At 49.5% G+C, this 23,942-nt stretch overlaps 1 protein-coding gene across 1 annotated transcript in view; it reads right to left on the bottom strand.

Annotated features, from left to right (window-relative positions):
• Positions 1-1,821: 1,821 nt before the first annotated feature.
• LOC132588579 (cell death-inducing p53-target protein 1-like) overlaps positions 1,822-23,942 on the bottom strand; it is a 53,315-nt gene continuing 31,194 nt past the window's right edge. The window contains exons 3-7 of the mRNA XM_060261010.1: positions 6,842-7,148; positions 6,660-6,721; positions 5,689-5,781; positions 4,096-4,258; positions 1,822-1,939 (exon numbers count right to left, since the gene is read on the bottom strand). Of these exons, the coding sequence (XP_060116993.1) occupies positions 1,831-1,939; positions 4,096-4,258; positions 5,689-5,781; positions 6,660-6,721; positions 6,842-7,148 (734 nt within the window). The 3' untranslated portion in view covers positions 1,822-1,830. The remainder of the gene's footprint in view (positions 1,940-4,095; positions 4,259-5,688; positions 5,782-6,659; positions 6,722-6,841; positions 7,149-23,942) is intronic.

The following is a 23,942-nucleotide window of genomic DNA, read 5'->3' as shown; positions in this document are numbered from 1 at the left end:
TACCACACAGGAAGCCCCTGTGAGAGCCAGTCTGGTGTAGTGGTGAAGCGTGCGGACTCGTATCTGGGAGAACCGAGTTTGATTCCCCACTCCTCCACTTGCACCTGATGGAATGGCCTTGGGTCAGCCATAGCTCTCGCAGGAGTTGTCCTTGAAAGGGCAGCTGCTGTGAGAGCCCTCTCAGCCCCACCCACCTCACAGGGTGTCTGTTGTGGGGGGAGAAGACATAGGAGATTGTAAGCCGCTCTGAGTCTCTGATTCAGGGAGAAGGGCGGGGTATAAATCTGCAATTCTTCTTCTTCTTCTTCCCCTTTCCAAACTCCACCCTCCTCACGCTCCACCCCCCAAATCTCCAGGTATTTCCCAACCTGGAGCTGGTAACCCTACCTGACTCTCTTGTGCACAGCATCTTGTCTCACCCCAAAAGCTTTTTGCCCATGGCCTCCAATGTGCATGAGAGCCAAGGGAGGGAAGAAGAGGAAGAGGGGGGGACTTTGGGGCCTCTGTTGGGAAGTTTTCTGGGTGAATCAGGCTTCGGGCAGGATCCTAAGCCAGGTGCCACAGTGTGAGGTGGACCTGGAAATCTAACATATGTTCTGAACCTTGTTGGTCTCCTGTAAATATATTGTAAAGATTGGGTTCCAGTGATAAATAAGCCTCCAAACTGTGGAAAGACGGATATCTAGAACAGACGTCTTTGGAAGGGCTTCTTTTAGTCCCACAAACTGAATACTGGGATATTGTTACTCCTTGGAAAGACGACTGTTTTTGAACTGCCTTCTGTGCAAGTCTTTTTGCTACATGCTCTTGTCTATTTGAAATCCCCAGGTGGAGGCAGGGAATCCCCCGGTTTGGAGGCCCTCCCCACCCCCCGCTTCAGGGTCATCAGGAAACGGGGGGGGGGGGGAGGAAATGTCTGCTGGGCACTCCATATTACCTATGGAGACCAATTCCCCTGGGCCTAGGGTATTATGGAGAACTGATCTGCAGGTCTTGGGGGGGGCTGTTTTTTGAGCTAGAGGTGCCAAATTTGCAGCACAGCATCCGGTGTCTCTCCTCCAAACACCCTCCAAGTTTCAAAAAGATCGGACCAGGGGGTCCAATTCTATGAGCCTCCAAAGAAGGTGCCCCTATCCTTCATTCTTTCCAGTGGAGGGAAGGCATTTGAAAGGTGTGCAGTCCCTTTGTGTGATGGCCAGAACTCCCTTTGGAGTTCAATTCTGCTTGTCACAACCTGGCTCCTGGCTCCACCCCCAAAGTCTCCTGGCTCCACCCCCAAAGTCTCCTGGTTCCACCTCCCCTCCCCAAAACCCCCCAGATATTTCTTGAATTAGACTTGGTAACCCTCGTGGGGGGCTGGATGTGAGCAGGCTTTGGGAAGGAACTCAAGGGGGACTCCTCAGCGCAAGGCCCAAAGGAGGAGAGGCGGGGACTGTGGCTCCCAGTCTCCAGGTAGGACCTGCCATTATTTGGGGACTCCAAGTGGTCTCCAACCCACAGTTTCCCTTTGGGATATGGCAGCTTTGGAGGGCACACCGTGTGCAGCATCAACCCCCCCTCCCCATTCCCTCCCCAAACATCCGGTTTCTCCAAGCACCATCTCCTCAATCTCCAGGAATTCCCCAGAACCAGAGTTGGCAACCTTAGGTGCAGCAGAGGAGCTGCTAGTGCAAGCGGTGGACCCGCGGCGGCGCCCTCTTCTGAAGAGGTGAGTTCGAGAGACGGCAGCACGGCGGCTGAGCGGCGGGCGAGGGCAGAGCGGAGGGCGACTCGTGGCAGGCTCTCGGGGTGGGAGACGCGGCTCTGCCGTTCTCCGGCTGCCCGAGGGCTCTATAGTCTCTTGTAGCGGTAGATGTGGTAGCGGCAGCAAGGGCAGTAATGGTCCACGTCCTTGCAGCATTTGCAGGCGAAGGGAGCCAGGCAGCAACCCAGGCAACAGCTGAAAGAGAGGAAAAGAGGGATGTGGGGTGAGGACAAGGCCGTCATAGGACCTCCTGGTCTAGGCTTCTCACTCCAGGTCCTTGTCAAAGGAGATAAGCGTATGGCTCAGAGGTCCATCAGTGGCTATTAGGGAACGCTGTGTCTGGGGCAGTGATGCTCTGTCTTCTTGGTGCTTGAGGGGCAACAGTGGGAGGATTTGCGGAGTTCTGGCCCTGCTAATGGACCTACCTGATGGCACCTGGGTTTTGACCACTGTGTAATAAAAAGTGTTGGACTGGATGGGCCATGATTGGCCTGATCCAACATGGCTACCCTTACGTTTGTATGTCTGGGGCCATGATGCTGTGTGTTCTTGGTGCTTGGGGGCAACAGTGGGAGGGTTTGTGGAGCTCTGGCCCTGCTGGTGGACCTCCTGATGGCACCTGGGTTTTGGCCACTGTGTGACACAGAGTGTTGGACTGGATGGGCCATTGGCCTGATCTAACATGGCTTCTCTTATGTTCTTATGTGACACAGAGTGTTGGACTGGATGGGCCATTGGCCTGATCCAACAGGGCTTCTCTTATGTTCTTATGTGACACAGAGTGTTGGACTGGATGGGCCATTGGCCTGATCCAACAGGGCTTCTCTTATGTTCTTATGTGACACAGAGTGTTGGACTGGATGGGCCATTGGCCTGATCCAACATGGCTTCTCTTATGTTCTTATGTGACACAGAGTGTTGGACTGGATGGGCCACTGGCCTAATCCAACAGGGCTTCTCTTCGGTTCTTATGTGACACAGAGTGTTGGATTGGATGGGCCACTGGCCTGATCCAACAGGGCTTCTCATATGTTCTTATGTCTGGGGCAGTGATGCTCTGTATTCTTGGCACTTGTGGAGGGCAACAGAGGGAGGACTTCTGGAGTTCTGGCCCTGCTGGTGGACCTCCTGATGGCACCTGAGTTTTTGGGCCACTGTGTGACACAGAGTGTTGGACTGGATGGGCCACTGGTCTGATCCAACAGGGCTTCTCTTATGTTCTTATGTGACACAGAGTATTGGACTGGATGCACCATTGGCCTGATCCAACATGGCTTCTCTTATGTTCTTATGTGACACAGAGTGTTGGACTGGATGGGCCACTGGCCTGATCCAACAGGGCTTCTCTTCAGTTCTTATGTGACACAGAGTGTTGGACTGGATGGGCCATTGGTCTGATCCAACATGGCTTCTCTTATGTTCTTATGTGACACAGAGTGTTGGACTGGATGGGCCACTGGCCTGATCCAACAGGGCTTCTCTTCAGTTCTTATGTGACACAGAGTGTTGGACTGGATGGGCCATTGGTCTGATCCAACATGACTTCTCTTAGGTTCTTATGTCTGGGGCAGTTATGCTCCGTATTCTTGGTGCTTGTGGGGGGCACAGTGGGAGGGTTTCTAGTGTCCTGGCCCCACTGATGGACCTCCTGATGGCACCTGGGTTTTTTTGGCCACTGTGTGACACAGAGTGTTGGACTGGATGGGCCATTGGTCTGATCCAACATGGCTTCTCTTATGTTCTTATGTCTGGGGCAGTGATGCTCTGTATTCTTGGCACTTGTGGAGGGCAACAGAGGGAGGATGTCTGGAGTTCTGGCCCTGCTGGTGGACCTCCTGATGGCACCTGGGTTTTTTGGCCACTGTGTGACACAGAGTGTTGGACTGGATAGGCCATTGGCCTGATCCAATATGGCTTCTCTTCTGTTCTTATGTCTGGGCTAGTGGCACTCTGTATTTGAAGCAGGCTACACATCTTGTTTGGCCCAAAGACAGAACCAAGAAAGGCTTCCAGTCACCACCACCCTCTCCCCCTCCCAAGAGAAATCGACTCACCACTCGAAGTCTCATCATCTCCATGTTCTACTAAATACAGTTGTAAGTTTGCTCGAGACACCTTCCTAGATTTGTTTTGCTCTTTTTAAAACATTAAATGAGCATAGCTTCATGCACTGTGGATGGGCTGCGGCTCAGGGGCAGAGCCTCTGCCTGGCACGCAGAAGGTCCCAGGTTCAATCCCCAAAATCTCCGATTAGAAAAGGACCAGGCAGTAGGTGATGCAAAAGACCTCTGCCTGAGACCCTAGAAAGTTGCAACTGGGTGAGGCGCAGGTATTATTTTAAAAGCACTTACCCCACCAAGCACAAGCAAGTGCAGAAAGCATACGTCAGCGACCCCACACGGAAGACGACCTCGGTGGTGATGATCTGGCGGCAGCAGGGACAGATGGTCGAGGCGGGTTCGCTGGAGAAGATCCCGGCAACCACGACCGGTGGCTGGCTCACCGCGCAACAGCCTAAAAGTAGAAAGCGCACTGTGGTTTTCCTCCTTTTGCAAAACGGTCACGTCGCACGTAATGTTTCGCTGCAGGTCTGCACCCCTAGTTCGGTGTTCAAATCATCTGCCAACTGAAGCATCTCGGACTGATCGTCCGTCTTTGCACAAAGGAAAGGCATCAAGAAAATAAATCTGAATGCTGCCAAAAGCTTAATAGATGTGCCTCGTTTTAGATGTCGGACCCAAAGGAAGCAAGAGAACTGGGGACTCCCCAGGTCTAGGGTTGCCAATTCCCAGTTGGGGGGAGGGAATTCCCCTGGTTTGGAGGCCCTTCCCCCACTTCAGGGGTACCAGACAGCAGGGGGGTGGGGCTTGAATGTCCACTGAGCACTCCTTTATGCCCTATGGTGACTGGTCTCCATACAGTTTAATGAAGAGTTGATCCATGGGTATTTGGGGCTCTGGAGGGGCTTTTTTGTTGCGGTCCAGATTTTCAGCATAGCATCTGATACCTCTCCTCAAAGCCCAACCCCAAGTTTCAAACAGATTGGACCAGGGGGTAAAGTACCTCCACCCTCCATCATTTCCAATGAAGGGAAGGCGTTTAAAGACGAAGACTGTAGATTTATACCCCGCCCTTCTCTCTGAATCAGAGTCTCAGAGCAGCTCACAATCTCCTTTCCCTTCCCCCCCCCCCACAACAGCTACCCTGTGAGGTAAGTGGGGCTGAGAGAGCTCTCCCAGAAGTTGCCCTTTCAAGGACAACCTCTGCCAGAGCTATGGCTGACCCAAGGCCATTCCAGCAGCTGCAAATGGAGGAGTGGGGAATCAAACCCGGTTCTCCCAGATGAGAGTCCGCACACTTAACCACTATGGCTAACCCAAGGCCATTCCAGCAGGTGCAAGTGGAGGAGGGGGGGAATCAAACCCAGTTCTCCCAGATAAGAGAGCTCTGGCTGACGCAAGGCCATTCCAGCAGCTGCAAGTGGAGGAGTGGGGAATCAAACCCGGTTCTCCCAGATAAGAGAGCTCTGGCTGACCCAAGGCCATTCCAGCAGCTGCAAATGGAGGAGTGGGGAATCAAACCCGGTTCTCCCAGATGAGAGTCCGCACACTTAACCACTACACCAGACTGGGTCTCCAGTTTGGAGTAGTTGTTAAAAGGAGTGCAGTTCCTTTAAATTTGATGGCCAGAACTCCCCCTGGATTTTAATCCTGCTTGTCACATCCTCAGAGTCTCCTGGCTCCACCCCCAAAGTCCCCAGGTATTTCCTGAGTCGGGCCTGGCAACCTTATCCCACCTGGAGGCTGGCGTCCCTAGGAGAACATGGAGGAGAGGAAAATGATGTAAACTGCTTTGGGTACCCACTGGAGAGAAATACAGTCTATACACGAATTAAACCAATAAATGAATTTTCCCAGCCCGAGAGTACGGCCTCTGGCCCCTACCTGTTCCCATTTTGTTGCTGGAGACTGCTTCATAGGGGGGAGGAGCCGGACACTCTCCTTCATAGACTTCTATAGTATAGGAACAGCCATCGTCTAGAGAGAGAAGAAGGAAGGGAAAATTGACATGTTGCACAGACAGGCTTCGGTGCACAACACAAATATACCTCCATGTCGCTCTGTTTCTGGGGTCCAGAAGTCAAGTTGTTGATAGAACCAATGTTCCCTCTGAGCTGCAGAGTCTTGTGAGCGAAAATGTTACTTTGTGAGCTGCTGGCATTAAAGTGGAAATTAGTGTGCTCTGGGGTCAGGCAATTAGTTTGGGGGGGGGAGAGAGAGGTGGAAAGAAAGCAGCTTTAACTTTAAATGCATTCTCCAAGCTGCCAGTTGGCTTGGCTTGGCAAAGTAATTTAAATTTAAAGAGAGAAGTGCCTTCTCTGAGCCAGCCGGCAGTGTGGTGGAGGCTTGAAGAGCCACACAAGACGTGTGAAAGAGCCACAGTTTGGCCACCCCTGGTCTAGCCCTTCAGCAACTGTGAATTTTTATTTGTTTATTCAATGGTTGGAGCTGTTTTAATGTGATGTTCTTATTGTTGTAAGAGCCCCGTGGCGCACAGTGGTAAAGCTGCAGCACTGCAGTCGGAGCCCTCTGCTCACGACCTGAGTTTGATCCCAGCGGAAGCTGGGTTTTCAGGTAGCCGGCTCGAGGTTGATTCAACCTTCCATCCTTCCGAGGTCGGTCAAAGGAGTCCCCAGCTTGCTGGGGGGAAAGCGTAGATGACTGGGGAAGGCAATGGCAAACCACCCCGTAAAAAGTCTGCCGTGAAAACGTTGTGAAAGCAACGTCACCCCAGAGTCGGAAACGACTGGTGTTTGCACAGGGGACGACCTTTACCTTTTCTTATTGTTGCATCGAGTACTCTAATGTATAAATAAATCTGAATAAATAAAGTGCAATTGTGGACTCTTACGTACCTGTGAATTCGATGTGATCCGGTGCAGATGGTTTTACTGCAAATGGATCTGAGTCATATGATGTTGGTGCGTAGGAATCTGTCCCATATGATGTCGACGCATACGGATCTGAGCTATACGGTTGTGGTGCACATGGATCTGAGCTATATGATTTTGGTGCGCATGGATCCCAGCTATGCGATTTTGGTGCGTATGGATCTGAGCTATACGATTTTGGCACAGCCGGGGTGTATGATTTTGGTTCATAAAGATCTGGGGCATAGGATTCGGGAGCCTGTGGTCCCGGGACATACGACTTTGAGGCTTGCGGTCCTTTGCTGTGTGGACCTTTACTGTGTGGTCCTTTGCTGTGTGGTGTTTTGGCTGAGGCGTACACTTCTGGCTTGTACGATGACGAATACCCTGGGGTATTGGGGGCTGCGGGACACTTGATCTTGGTCATGAGAAAGGAGACATTTTCCTTCTTCTGTTCCATCCTTCTGGGTTTATCTGCGAAAAATACAACAAAGTCAAGAAGAAGGTCATGAAGGGAGAGAGAGAGATGTTTCCTAGGCGCTTGAGAAATGTGGAGCTGCTAAAAAAAAAGGTAAAGGTAGTCCCCTGTGCAAGCACCAGGCCTCTGATCCAGCGGGAGCTCACAGGAGCACAGCTCCTGAACCTTTCTGAGAGTTCCACCTCCTCTTTCAGAGAGTTCCACCTCCATGTCCATTGAATAGTAGGTGCAGCTGCATAACAATCCCTGGATGAGCTCCACCACCTATTTTTCTACAAAACGACCCCTGGCAAGCACCACTCATTTCCGACTCTGGGGTGACGTCGTATCACAATGTTTTCATGGCAGACTTTTTACGGGGTGGTTTGCCATTGCCTTCTCTAGTCATCTACACTTTCCGCCCCAGCAAGCTGGGGACTCCTTTTATTTATTTATTTATTACGTTCGACTTATATCCCGCCCTCTCCGCAAGCGGACTCAGGGCGGCTCACAACATCATATCCACACGGTTAAACCAATAAAACATATAAAGCCATAATTTACATTTTTCAGTTTTTAAAAAACATATTACAATTTTTAAAACCATTATTTAGTGCTGAATCCATACATTATAGGCGGCATTAAATTTCCAAACAGTGATCACCGGCATTCTGTGTGATGTCCGCTGGCAGCCGTCTTTTACTGACCTCGGAAGGATGGAAGGCTGAGTCAACCTGGAGCCGGCTACCAGAACCCAGCTTCCGCCGGGATCAAACTCAGGTCGTGAGCAGAGAGCATGGACTGCAGTACTGCAGCTTTACCACTCTGCGCCACGGGGCTCCTATGGAACTACTAAACGAGGGTCTAAACAACACTTCCCTGGGGGAACACAGATAAGCTGTGCTGAATGACAAAGCTGGTACTGAAAAACTTATCTCTCAGGAGGGAGGGGTTCTTTCATCCAACAGTCACCTGCTTAAACGCCAAAGGGGAGAGAAAGGGAACAGTCTGCCTACTGTGTTTTGGGAAGTTTTGGAGCCCCAGCTTGTGTTCAAAGCGATTCAGAAATGCTGTCCATGCACTGCTGAGGCCGCGGATCCCCCGTGGTAAAAGCCTCCTTGGCCAGGAGGGAATTACAGGGTTGGGTAAAAATATAATAAAAAAATCGAGACCAAAGGGAGTGTTTGCTGAGCTGAGCCAGACTCCCTCCAGCACTGCCTGGTGCGTTGGCTCCTGTCCCTCTGTTCCTAGAACAGGAACAATTCTTCTTCCCCCTGTCCCCTCTAACCCTCAACAAGCACCTCGGAGCTCCCACAAACTGACCCATTTCCAGCTGCTTCCCTCCCTTGTTTTGGAACTGAAACTGCCTCGGCTGCCCCGAGCGTGGGATCGCCTCGGTTGGTAAAGGTGGGGACGGATTGGGCCTCTCTCTTGACGCTTCCGGAGAACATCGGTGGTCCATTAGAGAGGGTGCGATTCCCTCCAGGACAAGAAGCATTTTACCCCAGGGATCTGTGACCCCCTGGTGCTCCTTGGGCCACTCTGGTCTTTCAAGGTCAGGGCAGGTGTTTCATCCGGCCCAGAGAAACGTCCGCTGAAGCAAGAACTTCCTGCACCAGAGGAGACCACCGCTCTTGTCAGAATGGATAGATAGGATCCAACCTTCTGGAACTGATCTGCTGGGCAGCCCACTATGGCAATCCAGCAGGATACTGTGGGAGACTGTATCAGAAACCAGTTTCCTGCCTCTGCGTAGCAACCTTGGACTTCCTCGGCGGTTTTCCATCCCAAGTAGTAACTATGGCTGACCTGGCTTGGAATCTGAGAGCTGATGAGACCAGGCTAGCCTGAGTCATCTGGGTCAAGGCAAGAGGCGTTCAGAGGTGGTTTGCCATTGCCTGACTCTGCGTAGCAACCTTGCTTAGTTTTCAAGATTGGGCTAGTCTGGGCTTTCCAGGTCAGAGTTAATAACTGTGTGCCAATGAGCATATTAGGCCACACACCCCTGATGCAGCCAATCCTCCAAGAGCTTACAAGGGGAGAGCCAGTTTGGTGTAGTGGTTAAGGGTGCGGACTCTTATCTAGGAGAACCGGGTTTGATTCCCCACTCCTCCACTTGCACCTGCTGGAATGGCCTTGGGTCAGCCATAGCTCTTGCAGGAGTTGTCCTTGAAAGGGCAGCTGCTGGGAGAGCCCTCTCCAGCCCCACCCACCTCACAGGGTGTCTGTTGTGGGGGAGGAAGGGAAAGGAGATTGTGAGCCGCTCTGAGACTCTTCGGAGTGGAGGGCGGGATATAAATCCAATATCTTCTTCTTCTTCTTCTTACATGGCCTGCTGTAAGCTCTTGGAGGATTGGCGACATCAGGGGTGCGTGGCCTAACGTGCAAAGGAGTCCCTACTACAATAAAAGCCCCAGAAGCGACCAAACGTTTGAGAGCATCCAAAGTCCTGGAGTAAGACAGGGTGTGGAAGTCTGGGAATTCCCTAGTCCTGGATGGTGCCATGTGGTGACCTGAGCTTGGCATGATGCAAGGTGCGCACTGACTGAATCACTCCGAGAAGGAGGGCGTGCAGCTCCCTACCACCTGCTGGTGAAATAACAGGAATCTGCCCCCCAATTATTTATATTAACGGATGGGGTAATCACACATGGCAACACCCATTCCGATTTTCATTCTGGCGCGGCCTCTGCGATCCCATCAGACCGGCTAGTTCCTCTTCTTCCCCCCGCCTTATCTGTAATCTAACTGTCACAGCTCGGGTGGGTGGAAAGGGGAGGGTGAATCAAAAGTACCGCCTCTCATTTGGTAAGCCCCCAAACCCTCCTGATTTTTCTTCATTCCACTCCTGATATAAACATGGGTTTGCTAGATGGCATGAAGCGTTAGTTCCATAATTGCTCCCTTCAGACCAAAATTGACCACTGCCAATCTTTATCTCAACATCGGTTGGAGCGTTGTTGTCAAAGTCATAGGTATTATTAATAGTTGGGGTTACCAATCCCCAGTTGGGAGCAGGGGAAACCCCGGTTTGGAGGCCCTCCCCCCCACTTCAGTGTCATCAGAAAGCAGGGGGCGGGGAAAATGTCTGCTGGCCATTCCACGATTCCCTATGAAGACTGATCTCCATAGGGTATAATGGAGAATCAATCTGGACATATGAAGCTGCCTTACACTGAATTGTATAAGGTCCATCAAAGTTAGTATTGTCTACTCAGACTGGCAGCGGCTCTCCAGGGTCTCAAGCTGAGGTTTTTCACACCTATTTGCCTGAACCCTTTTGAGTTGGAGATGCCGGGGATTGAACCTGGGACCTTCTGCTTACCGAGCAGATGCTCTACCACTGAGCTCTACCACTGAGCCACTGGGGCCCTGGAGGGACTGTTTTTTGAGGTAGAGGCACCAAATTTTCAACATAATATCTGATGCCTCTCCTTAAAACACCCCCCAAGTTTCAAAACGATTGCACCAGGGGGTCCAATTCTATGATCCCCAAAAGAAGGCACCCCTATCCTTCATTATTTCCAAATGGAGGGAAGGCATTTAAAAGGCATACAGTCCCTTTAAATGTGATGGCCAGAACTCCTTTCAGAGTTCGATTGTGCTTGTCATACCCTTGCTCCTGGCTCCACCCCCAAAGTCTCCTGGCTCCATCCCCAAAGTCAACACTAGGCAATTATGAATAAAGATGCCACGCAGTGGTTTAGCTCAAGGTCCATTCTAGACGAAGACCCCAGGATTTATTATCTCCGTTTCAATTTTATAACATCTTCAACAGTGAAATGAGCTTAAATGAATTGTTCTGGACCTCAATGTTCATGGAAATTTCTTCTGAATATTTTTACTTCGTATTTGTGAAATTCCAATATTAATTTTATGGTGCTTTCCACCCAATTTCAATCATTTCCCATTTTAAGTTAAATTTATTTCATAGGAATCAATCCTTCATTCTATGTAACACACGCCCCCTTAGCAGCAAATTAGAGCATGTGTGGATCCATGTTGTAAAGAGTAGAGCTGTGGTTCCGTATAACGTCGGGAGAAAGAGGCTGAGGAAGAACTAACTAGCGAAACCGTGAGGTTCCTTATTCTCTCTGGACCATCACGAGTGGAACACTAAGAAATTAAAGACTTCACCCATGTCTTCATAAAGTCCTATTTGAAGAGGCTACCATTCTTGGTGACTGTTGAGAGACTTTGTGGGGAAAATTTCAAGAATGTTCAGTGTTCCTTAGTTCTGTTTTTGTTTAACTTCACTAAAAACGCATATTTACACGCTTGGCGTGAAAGTTTTATTGCTTCCGGTGGTTATCTCATATTGCTTATCTTCACTCCAGTTCCAGTTGTATTTACTATTGAGAGAACTTGTGACTTACCCAAGTTCACATTGGCAGGTACATGTGAAGGAGTGGGGAATCAAACCTGGTTCTCCCAGATAAGAGTCCGCGCACTTCACCGCTACACCAAACTGGCTCTCCTTGTGGCCCTCTCCTTAGTGGACTGTGTTGGCTGTGGAATGCCAGGGATTCCACAAGCTTAGATACAGATGGAGGCAGAGAGGAAACGGAGGCAGTTACAGAAACCGGGTTACTCCATGCATCAGTATAGAGGCCAGGAATAGAACACCTGTTATTTTAAGCCCCCCCCCCCCCGCCTTGGATATGCCCCAGAGGAAAATGGAGAGACTGGTGGCTGGCCCAAGGTCACATCAGCAGGTGCATGTGATGGAGTGGAGAATCAAACTCCTAGACAAGAGCCTGCACACTGAACCACTACACCAAACTGTTTGTCCAGCCACTGCTTCAAGACTGACAGTGAAGGGGAGCTCACCATCTCCCTTGGGAGCTGGTTCCACTGTGGAACAACTCTTCCTGTAAAAAAAGTTCCCCCTAATATCTAGCAGGTATGTTCCCACCTTTCATTTAAACCCATTCTTGCAAGTTCTGTCCTGTGCTACAAACAGGCTAGGATGGCGAAAGGCTTCGCTAGCCCTGCATTTAAACCAGCCATTTTTATTCTGCATTCGTGTTCTCCATTCTATAGTAATTTAGCCCTTAAGAGAAAGGAGAGGGGTGTCATGGGTACTGGGGACCCTGCAGAGGAAGTTGAGCCTGCAGAAGAAACTGTGCCCCTGCCACCTGCACCAGCGCCCCTGCCTCCTGCTGGAGAAGATCCCAGCCCCCCTGCCTCACCCTCTCGGGTGGCGCGTGTGCGTGACCGCCTCCGTCAGGACCTCAGGCATCGGAGGAGGGCGGCACGCTCACAAGCAAAACGCTCCCTGAGCCCTGAGTTTTAGGAGGATTCTGGCCCTTCTAAGAGCAAGGATGCTTGAGTTGCAACAGGATCCTGGCTGCCTCTCTGAGCCAGCAATTAGCCCAAATGGGCAACAGCCAGCAGAGGGCTATGGCTTTGGGAGGAGGCTTTGTGGAAGCAACTAGTCATCTCCCTGACGTTCTAGCATCCACTCCGGCTTGACTTTGGTTTCTGGACTCCCTGACTTTGGCTTGTGACTTCTGGACTCCCTGACCTCGGCTTCTGGACCTTGGACCTGCGATACTTGTACAGTGATTCGGATTTGGCGCCTCGGACCCTCCTGCTTACTGGCTACAGACCTCGGACTGCCCCTGGACTTTGCCTGACCCTGCCCCAGCCCTGACAGGGAGGTGTTGAATGGATGCCAGAAAGACCAAAGGAAATGGACAAAACGCTTGTTTTTCAATCTTCCGACGACTTCATTTCTTGATTGTATTCCCCAAGCTAGCCCAAATCTTATCAGAACTCAGAAGCTAAGCGGGGTCAGCCCTTGTGAGGACTTGAATGAGAGACCACCAAGGAAGTCCAGGGTCATTCCATGGAGATGTAACAACATCTCTTGCCCTGAAAACCCTGCAGAGTTATGACTTGACAGCAGAAAAGAAACAATGGCGATTGAAGGGTCTCGTGCTGCAGTTCTGTAAGCCAGCGCATTCATTCCCTCCAGAAAGCCTGTTCCCACAAATGCAATGGGAAAGAAGTACCATAAACCAGCAGTAATAGACACACCATAAAACAGTTGCCAGGCTAAACAGAGAGGCACAAAATTAAATATAGAATGCAGGGAGAAAATGCAGGGGGGGAAATCCCTCTGTCTATCCTGTGCTGATGATGAAAATACCAAGAAAATGAAAATCCTTGTCCTTCACCAGTGCACAAAAAGAAGAAGAAGAAGATATTGGATTTATATCCCACCCTCCACTCCGAAGAGTCTCAGAGCAGCTCACAATCTCCTTTCCCTTCCTCCCCCACAACAGACACCCTGTGAGGTGGGTGGGGCTGGAGAGGACTCTCATAGCAGCTGCCCTTTCAAGGACATCTCTGCGAGAGCTATGGCTGACCCAAGGCCATTCCAGCAGGTGCAAGTGGAGGAGTGGGGAATCAAACCCGGTTCTCCCAGAGAACAATAATACTGGCATACCTTACAGGGGCACTGGAAGAAGAAGAAGGCTGCAGATTTATACCCCGCCCTTCTCTCTGAACTCAGAGACTCAGAGTGGCTTACAATCTCCTATCTCTTCTCCCCCCACAACAGACACCCTGTGAGGTGGGTGGGGTTGAGAAGACTCTCTCAGCAGCTGGCCTTTCAAGGACAACCTCTGCCAGAGCTATGGCTGACCCAAGGCCATTCCAGCAGCTGCAAGTGGAGGAGTGGGGAATCAAACCCGGTTCTCCCAGATAAGAGTCTACACACTTAACCACTATACCAAACTGGATTGTGAGGTCACGCTTGATTAGTGTTTTGAATTCTTAGATACCAGCTATTTGCTTATTCATGAGCCAGTCTGGTATAGCAGCTGGACTAGTACATGGGGGAACCAAGTTTGAATCCCCTTTTGTGCCACGGACTCTTGCTGGATAACCTGGGGCTAGTCACATACTCTCAGCCTAACCTACCTCACAAGAGTGTTGTGTGAGGATAAAATGGAGGACCGAAGGCTGTGAGCCACTTTGTGTCTCCAGTTTGGGGAGAAAGGTGGACTATAAATGAATTAAACACATAAAAATTTTAAAATATTGCTACAGTTACCAGTAGCGGCCCCATGAGAATCTCATGAGGAGGGAAAATTGGGGGCCTCTCCCCCCATATCTCCTTCTTTGAAGAAGATGAAAATATTGGATTTATATCCCGCCCTCCACTCTGAAGAGTCTCAGAGCGGCTCACAATCTCCTTTCCCTTCCTCCCCCACAACAGACACCCTGTGAGGTGGGTGGGGCTGGAGAGGGCTCTCACAGCAGCTGCCCTTTCAAGGACAACCTCTGCCAGGGCTATGGCTGACCCACGGCCATGCTAGCAGGTGCAAGTGGAGGAGTGGGGAATCAAACCCGGTTCTCCCAGATAAGAATCCGCACACCTAACCACTTTGATAAGAATCCTCACACTTAACCACTTTGAGATAACATAAGCTATCAGGGACACAAGGAGTCTAATTTGCCCTTCCCCTTTTAGTCTTTAATTAAAATATCTGTACTCCCTTCTTTACTCCAAGTGGTTCATGACAGCCAACAAAACACAGCAAACCGAGTATTACACTAAATAAAAAACACAATTCTAAAACTTCAGAACCAGTTTCAGCTCTTAACTTACATGCGGCTCTTCTGAATGTTCTCTTCTTATATGACATTCTCAGACCTCATCCAGACTCTTTTTTTAATTTATTTTTTATTTTAGGTGACTTTACAAATTTTAGGTAACTTTGTCTGCTTAGAGAGTCCCTGGAGTATATCAATTGCACCCATATCTGTGGGTGGTTCGAGGCCCAGGTGCCCAGTGAGAGCCAGTTTGATGTAGTGGTGAAGTGCGCGGACTCTTATCTGGGAGAACCGGGTTTGATTCCCCAGTCCTCCACTTGCACCTGCTGGAATGGTCTTGGGTCAGCCATAGCTCTTGCAGGAGTTGTCCTTGAAAGGGCAGCTGCTGCGAGAGCTCTCTCACCCCGACCTACCTCACAGGGTGTCTGTTGTGGAGGAAGAAGATATAGGAGATTGTAAGCTGCTCTGAGTCTCTGATTCAGAGAGAAGGGTGGGGTACAAATCTGCGGTCTTCTTCTTTACTATTGGACATAGTTAGTTATTTACAGGGTTGTGTGCCCAGTTACCACTGCCAAATCTCATGACAACCCTGGCATTTAAAATCCTTCCCATCAACGCAACTCTGCTGTTATCCTAATCCGAAAATTACACACACACACACACAAACAGAATGTAAGTCTCTGATTGTTATCATTTGGGCAGGCTTTGTTCTTTCTATTATGTCTATTCTTTGAAGCGTTTTAATAATAATTATATTTAATAACAATATTTAGTGCTTAGAAAGGTCATGCCTAATGAAACCAGGTGAGGGTTTCCTAGGATTCTTTTCTGCCTTGACTTTCTAATTAAATGAATTGACAGATTCATGGAGGAGAGGTCTGTCAGTGGGCATGAGGCATGGTAGCCGAGGGGAAGCTCCACATTCAGAAGCAGTCAGCCTCTATGCCAGGAGGCAACATCAGGGGAAAGCCATGGCCTTTATGCCCTGTTGTTGACTGTCCAGAGGAAATGGCCGGCCACTGTGTGAGACGGGAGGCTGGACTAGATGGAACCTCCCTGGTCTGACCCAGCATGGCTCTTCTGATGTTCTTCTCAGGGGAAGGCCTTGGCATCTCTGCCCTGTTGTTGGCCCTCCAGAGGAACTGGTTGGCCACTGTGTGAGACAGGAGGCTGGACTAGATGAACCCTCACGGGTCTGATCCAGCAGGGCTGTTCTGATGCTCTTCTCAGGGGAAGGCCTCGGCCTCTCTGCTCTCTTGTTGGTCCTCCAGAGGAACTGGCTGGCCACTGTATGAGACATAGGGTTACCAATCCCCAGGTGGGGGCAGGGGCTGGTTTGGAGGCCCTTCCCCCGCTTCAGGGTCATCAGAAAGCAGGGGGGGGGTGGAGGGAAATGTCTGCTGGGCACTCCATTATTCCCTATGGAGACCAATTTTCATAGGGTATAATGGAGAATTGATCCATGGGACTCTGGCGGGGGGGGAAGCTGTTATTTGAGGTAGATGCACCAAATTTTCAGCAAGTCATTCAAAGCCTCACCCCAGAACACCCTCCAAGTTTCAAAAGGACTGGACAAGGGGGTTCAATTCTATGACCCCCCAAAGAAGGTGCCCGTATCCATTATTTCCAACAGAGGGAAGGCATTTAAAAGGTGTTCAGTCCCTTTAAATTTGATGGCCAGAACTCCATTCGGAGTTCAATGACACTTGTCACAACCTGTTTCCTGGCTCCACCTTCAAAGTCTCCTGGCTCCACCCCCATAGTCTCCTGGCTCCACCCTCAAAGTCTCCTGACTCCACCCCCAAAGTCCCCAGATAGTTCTTGAATTGGACTTGGCCACCCTAGACAGGAGGTTGGACTTGATGGACCCTCCCTGGTCTGATCCATCAGGGCCTTTCTTATGTCCTTATGCTCTCTGAGGCGGTATAAAAGTGGTTGGAGAATTATGAAATTCTCTGAGGTGGGCCATTCCTCTCACTTACCAGGAAAACTCCCAGCCAAGCACTTAGGGAGTCAACACTCTTGCATGCTGAGGAAACACAAGAGAGATCAGTGATAACTGTGGATCAGGCCTTCTTTTTCTATGAGAGAAAACCATGGGCTCAAGATCCAAGATCTCTTGGGCATTTTTCTTTTATTTAATAGTCCTGGGTGTGATTCTGCCTCATGCACAAGGGGACCTAACTGTGCGTTCTCCTCACTCTAACATGCTCTGTTACCTGGCTCTGGCCTGCTGCTAGAAATCTGTCTTTCCCCAGGCGGGCTTCAGGGGAGGGACGGTGGCTCAGTGGTAGAGCATCTGCTTGGGAAGCAGAAGGTCCCAGGTTCAATCCCCGGCATCTCCAAAAAAGGGTCCAGGCAAATAGGTGTGAAAAACCTCAGCTGGAGACCCTGGAGAGCCGCTGCCAGTCTGAGAAGACAATACTGACTTTGATGGACCGAGGGTCTGATTCAGTATAAGGCAGCTTCATAAGTTCAGTTCTGAGGAAAGGAATGGAGCAGAGCGAGGTCATCAGGCATGTGAGAGGACAGGATTTAGGCTCCCGTGCCTATTTTTGTAAAATGAAACCGAACTCGCCTCCCTGACCTCACTTGAGAAAAGGATTATTCCCGGGAAAGGATTATTTCACGGGCCAAAGTGTGCCTGGATATTCTCACTCTGCCAAGGGGATATTTTAATTGCTGACAGAAGCAGGGATGCTTTGACCTACCAAGTTAATGTTTGAGAGTAAAGATTCATTGGGTAAGGGGGGCCCAGAGTTGGAGAATTTTATTTTAGCAATACTGGGGGGAAGGATTATGATTTGGAATTAAAATAAAGGAACCTGAATATTAGCACCTTTACATCTAGTATTAGAGAAACCGATTCAAATTTGTAGCACTTCAAATGACTCAGAGGTTGACGTTTTTGACTTGTTCTGATGAGACACATGAGAGCTGGATTATTGCCACCTCCATTAACTGCAGGCCATTTCCTTCCCAGAAAATGAGATCTGGAAACTAGGAAAGATCATTCCAGCAGGTGTAGGTGGAGGACTGGGTTTGATTCCCCACTCCTCCACTTGCAGCTGCTGGAATGACCTTGGGTCAGCAATAGCTCTGGCAGAGGTTGTCCTTGAAAGGGCAGCTGCTGTGAGAGCCCTCTCAGCCCCACCCACCTGACAGGTGTCTGTTGTGGGGGAGGAAGGTAAAGGAGATTGTGAGCCACTCTGAGTTTCAGAGTAGAGGGCGGGATATAAATCCAATATCATCAATATCATCATCAGTGTCTGGGTAGGAACCATTGTTTCCTCTAAGCTGAGTTAGTGTGAGTTAGCTCACAGTTTTTTAGCCTCCAGCTCATACATTTTTGTCTTTGCTCAGGGGAAATGACCCCAGAGCAAACTAATTTATGCAGTCGCCAAATTGCTAGCTCACCACTTTAATGCCAGTAGCTCACAAAGTAGAATTTTTGCTCACAAGACTCCACAGCTTAGAGGGAGTATTGGTAGGAACCTGACCCTGATTTGTGGGTGTAAATAAAAAAAACAGATCTCAATCTTTAGGGTTTGTAGAATCTTTCGGGCTCAAGTGCCGTGTTCTACTGGAGAAAGTTTTCCTTCCAGACATTTCGTTCTCAGCTGCGGAGAACATCCTCAGTGGCGTTGCAGCCGGAGCAGGCGCTCAGACCTTCTTGGCTGCTGTGCATTGAGTGCATTGCCCACTCAATGCACAGCAGCCAAGAAGGTCAGAGCGCCTGCTCCGGCTGCAACGCCACTGAGGATGTTCTCCGCAGCTCAGAACGAAACGTCTGGAAGGAAAACTTTCTCCAGTAGAACATGGCACTTGAGCCCGAAAGATTCTACAAACCCTAATGATGTTACCAGCCGTGAAAACCTGAAATCTTTGAGATCTCAATCTTTTTGACCTCTCACAAATACATGGGCAGAGTTTATAAAGTCAAGAGGAAAGTTACGTATAACTCAAAGGTTGCAGCTCTAATAACTTAATTCCAAGAGTTTTCCCCTACTATGCCCCCTTGGCTATTCTCAGTGGTTCTTTTGTAATGTGAGAAGTAGGATCCTGGTACCCGAATGGTGGGTTCAGAGGTTGGTACACAGAGTGTGGGTACACAGCTGGTACACATCACCATCATCGTTAGCAGAATGAGTGTGCAATCCAACCTATTCAGTTTTTTTCTTGACGGCAGCTCTAATCTCTTTGCATTTTTTGACAGACAGCATGTACCAACTTTGCCAGGTTTTGGCTGCCTGAAATCTGCATATCCTCTGCTCTGATTTATTGGTGGCAGTGAACATTTTTGCACCTTATTTCCTCACATGAACAAATGCAAGGTGGCTTATAGATGCAATTAAAACACAGAAGACATCAAAATGGCCAGGGAAATGCAACAAAATGGTTTAACTGGGTCTCAGCTGAACCAAGGGAAAAAAGCAGTTCTCATTTCTCCCACCCCAGCAATTGCCAGCAATCCTGATTTTGTACGTCTGCAGTGTATGAATTCATGTTTTCCTTAAAACAAACTTGAAACCCTTGTGGAGAAAATCAAAATGTTGACTGGACGTCATCATTCCAGTACCTCTTTTTCAAATATATGAAATTTTTATTAAGAAAAGATGGACATACAAAGAAAAGAAAGAATAAAGAACCTTTTTCAAGGTTCAGCATGTTTGACTTCTGCTTTTGAAATTGGGTCCTAAGGGATTTGAAGAAGATGAAGACATTGGATTTATATCCCACCCTATACTCTGAATCTCAGAGTCTCAGAGTGGTCACAATCCATGTTCCCTCTAAGCTGCAGGGTCTTGTGAGCAAAAATTCTACTTTGTGAGCTACTGGCATTAAAGTTGTGAGCTACTGCATAAATTAGTGTGCTCTGGGGTCATCTTTCCTGAGCTAAGACAAAAATGTGTAAGCTGGAGGCTAAAAATCTGTGAGCTAGCTCACACTAACTCAGTTTAGAGGGAACACTGCTCACAATCTCTTTTACCTCCCCTCCCCCCGACACACACACCAGACACCCTGTGAGGTAGGTGGGGCTGAGAGAGCTCTTACAGCAGTTGCCATTTCAAGGACAACCTCTGTGAGAGCTATGGCTGACCCAATGCCATTCCAGAAGGTGCAAGTGGAGGAGTGGGGAATCAAATCCACTTCTCCCACATAAGAGTCCACTCACTTAACCACTACACCAAACTGGCTCTCAGCTTAAGAAGAAGATATTGGATTTATATCCTACCCTATACTCTGAATCTCAGACTCTCAGAGCAGTCACAATCTCCTTTCCCTTCCTCCCCCACAACAGACACCCTGTGAGGTGGGTGGGGCTGAAAGCTCTCGCAGAAGCTGCCCTTTCAAGGACAACCTCTGCCAGAGCTATGGCTGACCCAAGGCCATTCCAGCAGGTGCAAGTGGAGGAGTGGGGAATCCAACCCGGTTCTCCCAGATAAGAGAGCTGTGGCTGACCCAAGGCCATTCCAGCAGCTGCAAGTGGAGGAGGGGGGAATCAAATCCAGTTCTCCCACATAAGAGTCCGCGCACTTAACCACAACACCAATGGCTCTCTTTGCAAAAATGAAACCAAGAGTCCAGCAGCACCTAAAAGACTAGCCAAAATTTATTTGGGCATAAGCCTTTGTGGGCCTGAGCTCGCTTTATCAGATGCGTTGCACTGAATTCTAGCCTTAGATTTGCTCCATCAAGATGGGTGGCCGTACTGGTCTGTCTGTAGCAAGGAAAAAGAGCAAAACTTCAGTAGCACCTTAAAGACTCACAAAGTCTGTGGCAGGGTGTGAGTTTTTGTGAGTCACTGCTCACTTCTGAGCGGTGACTCATGAAAGCTCCCATCCTGCCACAAGTTTTATGAATCTTTCCATTTGCTACTGGACTTTTTCTCTTTTTACTGCTCCAGACAGACTAACCCAGCCCCCCATCTTGAATAAGAACATAAGAGAAGCCATGTTGGATCAGGCCAATGGTCCATCCAGTCCAAACTCTGTGTCACACAGTGGCCAAAAAAACCCAGGCGCCATCAGGAAGTCCATCAGTGCGGCCAGGACACTAGAAGCCCCCCCACTCCGCCCCCCCAAGAATACAGAGCATCACTTGCCCCAGACATAAAAACATAAGAGAAGCCATGTTGGATCAGGCCAATGGCCCCTCCAGTCCAACACTCTGTGTCACATAAGAACATAATAGAAGCCATGTTGGATCAGGCCAGTGGCCCCTCCAGTCCAACACTCTGTGTCACACAGTGACCAAAAAAAACCAGGTGGCATAAGGAGGTCCATCAGTGGGGCCAGGACACTAGAAGCCCTCCCACTCTGGCCCCCCAAGCACCAAGAATACAGAGCATCACTGCCCCAGACAGAGAGTTCCATCAATATGCTATGGCTAATCTCTATGGAAGGCATCACCTTTAGCCCTATGGAATGGAAATCCCTCAACCTTGTGAAGAAACTTGCATGGGTACAAACAGAACCTGAAGGAGTGAGCAGCGGCTCACGAAAGCTCACACCCCGCCACGAATTTTGTTAGACTTTAAAGTGCCACCAGACACTTCGATTTGCTATTCTTTGAGGGGCCATTGTTGGCTTTTCCATCTATAATTCCCCCCCCCCCTTTTGCTCTTGCCTTCCCTCCTAAACCTTCCCAGTTTCTTCAACATGAAGCTACCTGTCAGCGAATAGGTAAAGGGAATCCATACCACTGCGTGATGAGCCAGCAGTTTTTCCCCCAGACTTGGGATCACTTCATCCACCGTTCCAAGGTTTGTGCCAGGAGAGCAAAGAGGGCATATTATTGTCCCAGGGATCGGCCCATGTCGAGGAGCACAGGACAGAACGGCTGGTCCCGGCGAGGATAACAGGAAGGGAAATGGTGATGTCAAGGAGGCTGCATTTACTTCACCCCTGCAGGTGAATCGAGTTCTCCCGCCTCCTCCGTCCACGTGGCGTGGTACAAAGCATCCTTCCAGGAATGTGGGGAAACTGGTTGGCTGGGATGCATCCAGGACGTGGCTAATTCTTTCCCTACTGCCTGGGCGGTTTTATGTTGGACATGGAATCTAACTGACGATGATCCAGGCGTAGCAAAGGAATGTGGCCCTTTCCATGAGGTGGGGTGATGCAGGCACAGAGCTGGTGCATTTCGGGCAGCTTCCTAATCGCCTCTTCCTCCTGCCCATCTCAGCACCAGGACCTCACAGGCAGGGGCCCCAGGATGTCCAGTTGCTGGTCTGATCCATCCTGACAAGGCCGTGGCATCGTCGTATGCCTTTTATCCACATATGGAGCCTTCATGAGGAAACCCCCTTTTGAAGGTGTGACCCCCCCAAGTGGTGCTTCTGCCTGAAAAGAAGATGTTGGAGTTATAGCCTGCCCTCCACTCTGAATCTCAGAGTGGCTCACAGTCTCCTTTACCTTTCTCCCCAACAACAGGTGGGTGAGGCTGAGAGAGCTCTTACAGCAGCTGCCCTTTCAAGAACTGCTCTGCGAGAGTTACGGCTGACCCAAGGCCATTCCAGCAGGTGCAAGTGGAGGAGTGGGGAATCAAACCTGGTTCTCCCAAATAAGAGTCCGCACACTTAACTGCTACACCAAACTGGTTGGCCAACTCAGCGTTGGAGGGCAGCTAAGCCACCAGCCTCAGTAGAGTTGCCAGGTCTAATTCAAGAAATATCTGGGGACTTTGGGGGTGGAGCCAGGAGACTTTGGGGTTGGTGCCAGGAGAGATTGGGATGGAGGCAGGAGCAGTGTTGTGACAAGCATAACTGAACTCCAAAGGGAATTCTAGCCAAATCATTTAAAGGGACTGCACACCTTTTAATTGCCTTCTCTCCACTGGAAATAATGGAGGATTGGGGCACCTTCTTTTGAAGCTCATAGAATTGGACCCACTGGTTCATTTGTTTTGAAACTTGGAGGATATTTTGAGGAGAGGCAGCGGATGGTATGCCACAAATTCAGTGCTTCTATCTCCAATAAAACAGCCTCCCTAGAGCCCCAGATACCCGCAGATCAATTCTCCATTATACCCTATGGGAATCGGTCTCCCTAGGGAATAATGGAGTGCCCAGCAGACATTTTTCTCCTCCCGCCAACACACACCACTTTCTAATGACCCTGAAGAAGGGGGAGAGCCTCCAAACTGGCGGATCCCCTGCCCCCACCTGAGGATTTGGCAACAAAAGTGAGACTCACAGATGAAGGTGGAAGAAAATTTATACAGACTATAAATTGCAGAAAGTCTCAGAACAACCAGCAAATTCCACAGAACAATCAGCACAGTCAACAACCATCTTCCTTATCTTCACACCCCTTCTAACCCTCCCAGCAATCAACACAGAACAATGGTCACATTCAACAGTCAGTTTCCTTTTCACTACCCTTCCAGGAGGCCCCACCAAACAATGGGCACATCCACAAACCAATTGCCCTTTCACCACACCCCCTCCAGCCTAGAAATAGCAGCTCTCCAGCAGCCCTGGCCCCACTCAATGCACAGCAACCAAGAAGGTTGCGCCTGCTCCGGCTGCAACGCCACTGAGGATGTTCTCCGCAGCTGAGAACGAAACGTCTGGAAGAAAAACTTTCTCCAGTAGAACACGGCACTTGAGCCCGAAAGATTCTACAAACCCTAATGATGTTACCAGCCGTGAAAACCTGAAATCTTTGATAGCCTATACATAGTATGTAACTTTGTGGTATTGGGTGGAGTCCTTTGTAGTTCCGCTCGTGATTTTGTAATGGAAAGAATAAGGAACCGTGTAGAAAGGAGTTCTCACGGTTTCATTTGTCCGGTTCTTCCTCAGCTTCTTCTCTCACCGTTTCACGGAGCCACAGTAACTTTGCTTCAGACACGGATCAACGCATGCTCTAATTCTCTGCTGCTGGCTCTCCAAAACCACGAGGTCTTATATTGCACTAAAATAAGAGTGCATGTACACACATTTAGAGTGTGAATATTGTTGTTGATCGGTGATTGGTCATATTTTCCATTTTCTCCAGGGGATCTGAGTTCTGTAGTCTGGTGAAGAGCCGTAATGCCGGGAGATCCCCAGGCCTCACCTCCAGGTTGTACCTCCCTGTCTTGAGTTGGCATGCTTTGGCAGCTGAGTACAAAGGAAAGAGCTTGATGCAGACCAAGAGGTTGCCAAAACTTGGAAGAGAGCTTGGGGGGGAAAAGAAAGGATCGTTCCCATACCTGAATCTCTTCTTTCAAAGTTGTTTTTGATATGTCACCAACAT

This window comes from Heteronotia binoei, chromosome 20 (genome assembly GCF_032191835.1).
Source record: "Heteronotia binoei isolate CCM8104 ecotype False Entrance Well chromosome 20, APGP_CSIRO_Hbin_v1, whole genome shotgun sequence".
Classification (NCBI taxonomy): Eukaryota; Metazoa; Chordata; class Lepidosauria; order Squamata; family Gekkonidae; genus Heteronotia; species Heteronotia binoei.
Note: the sequence above shows the minus strand (reverse complement) of the source record. Positions and strands in the feature narration are given on the sequence as shown.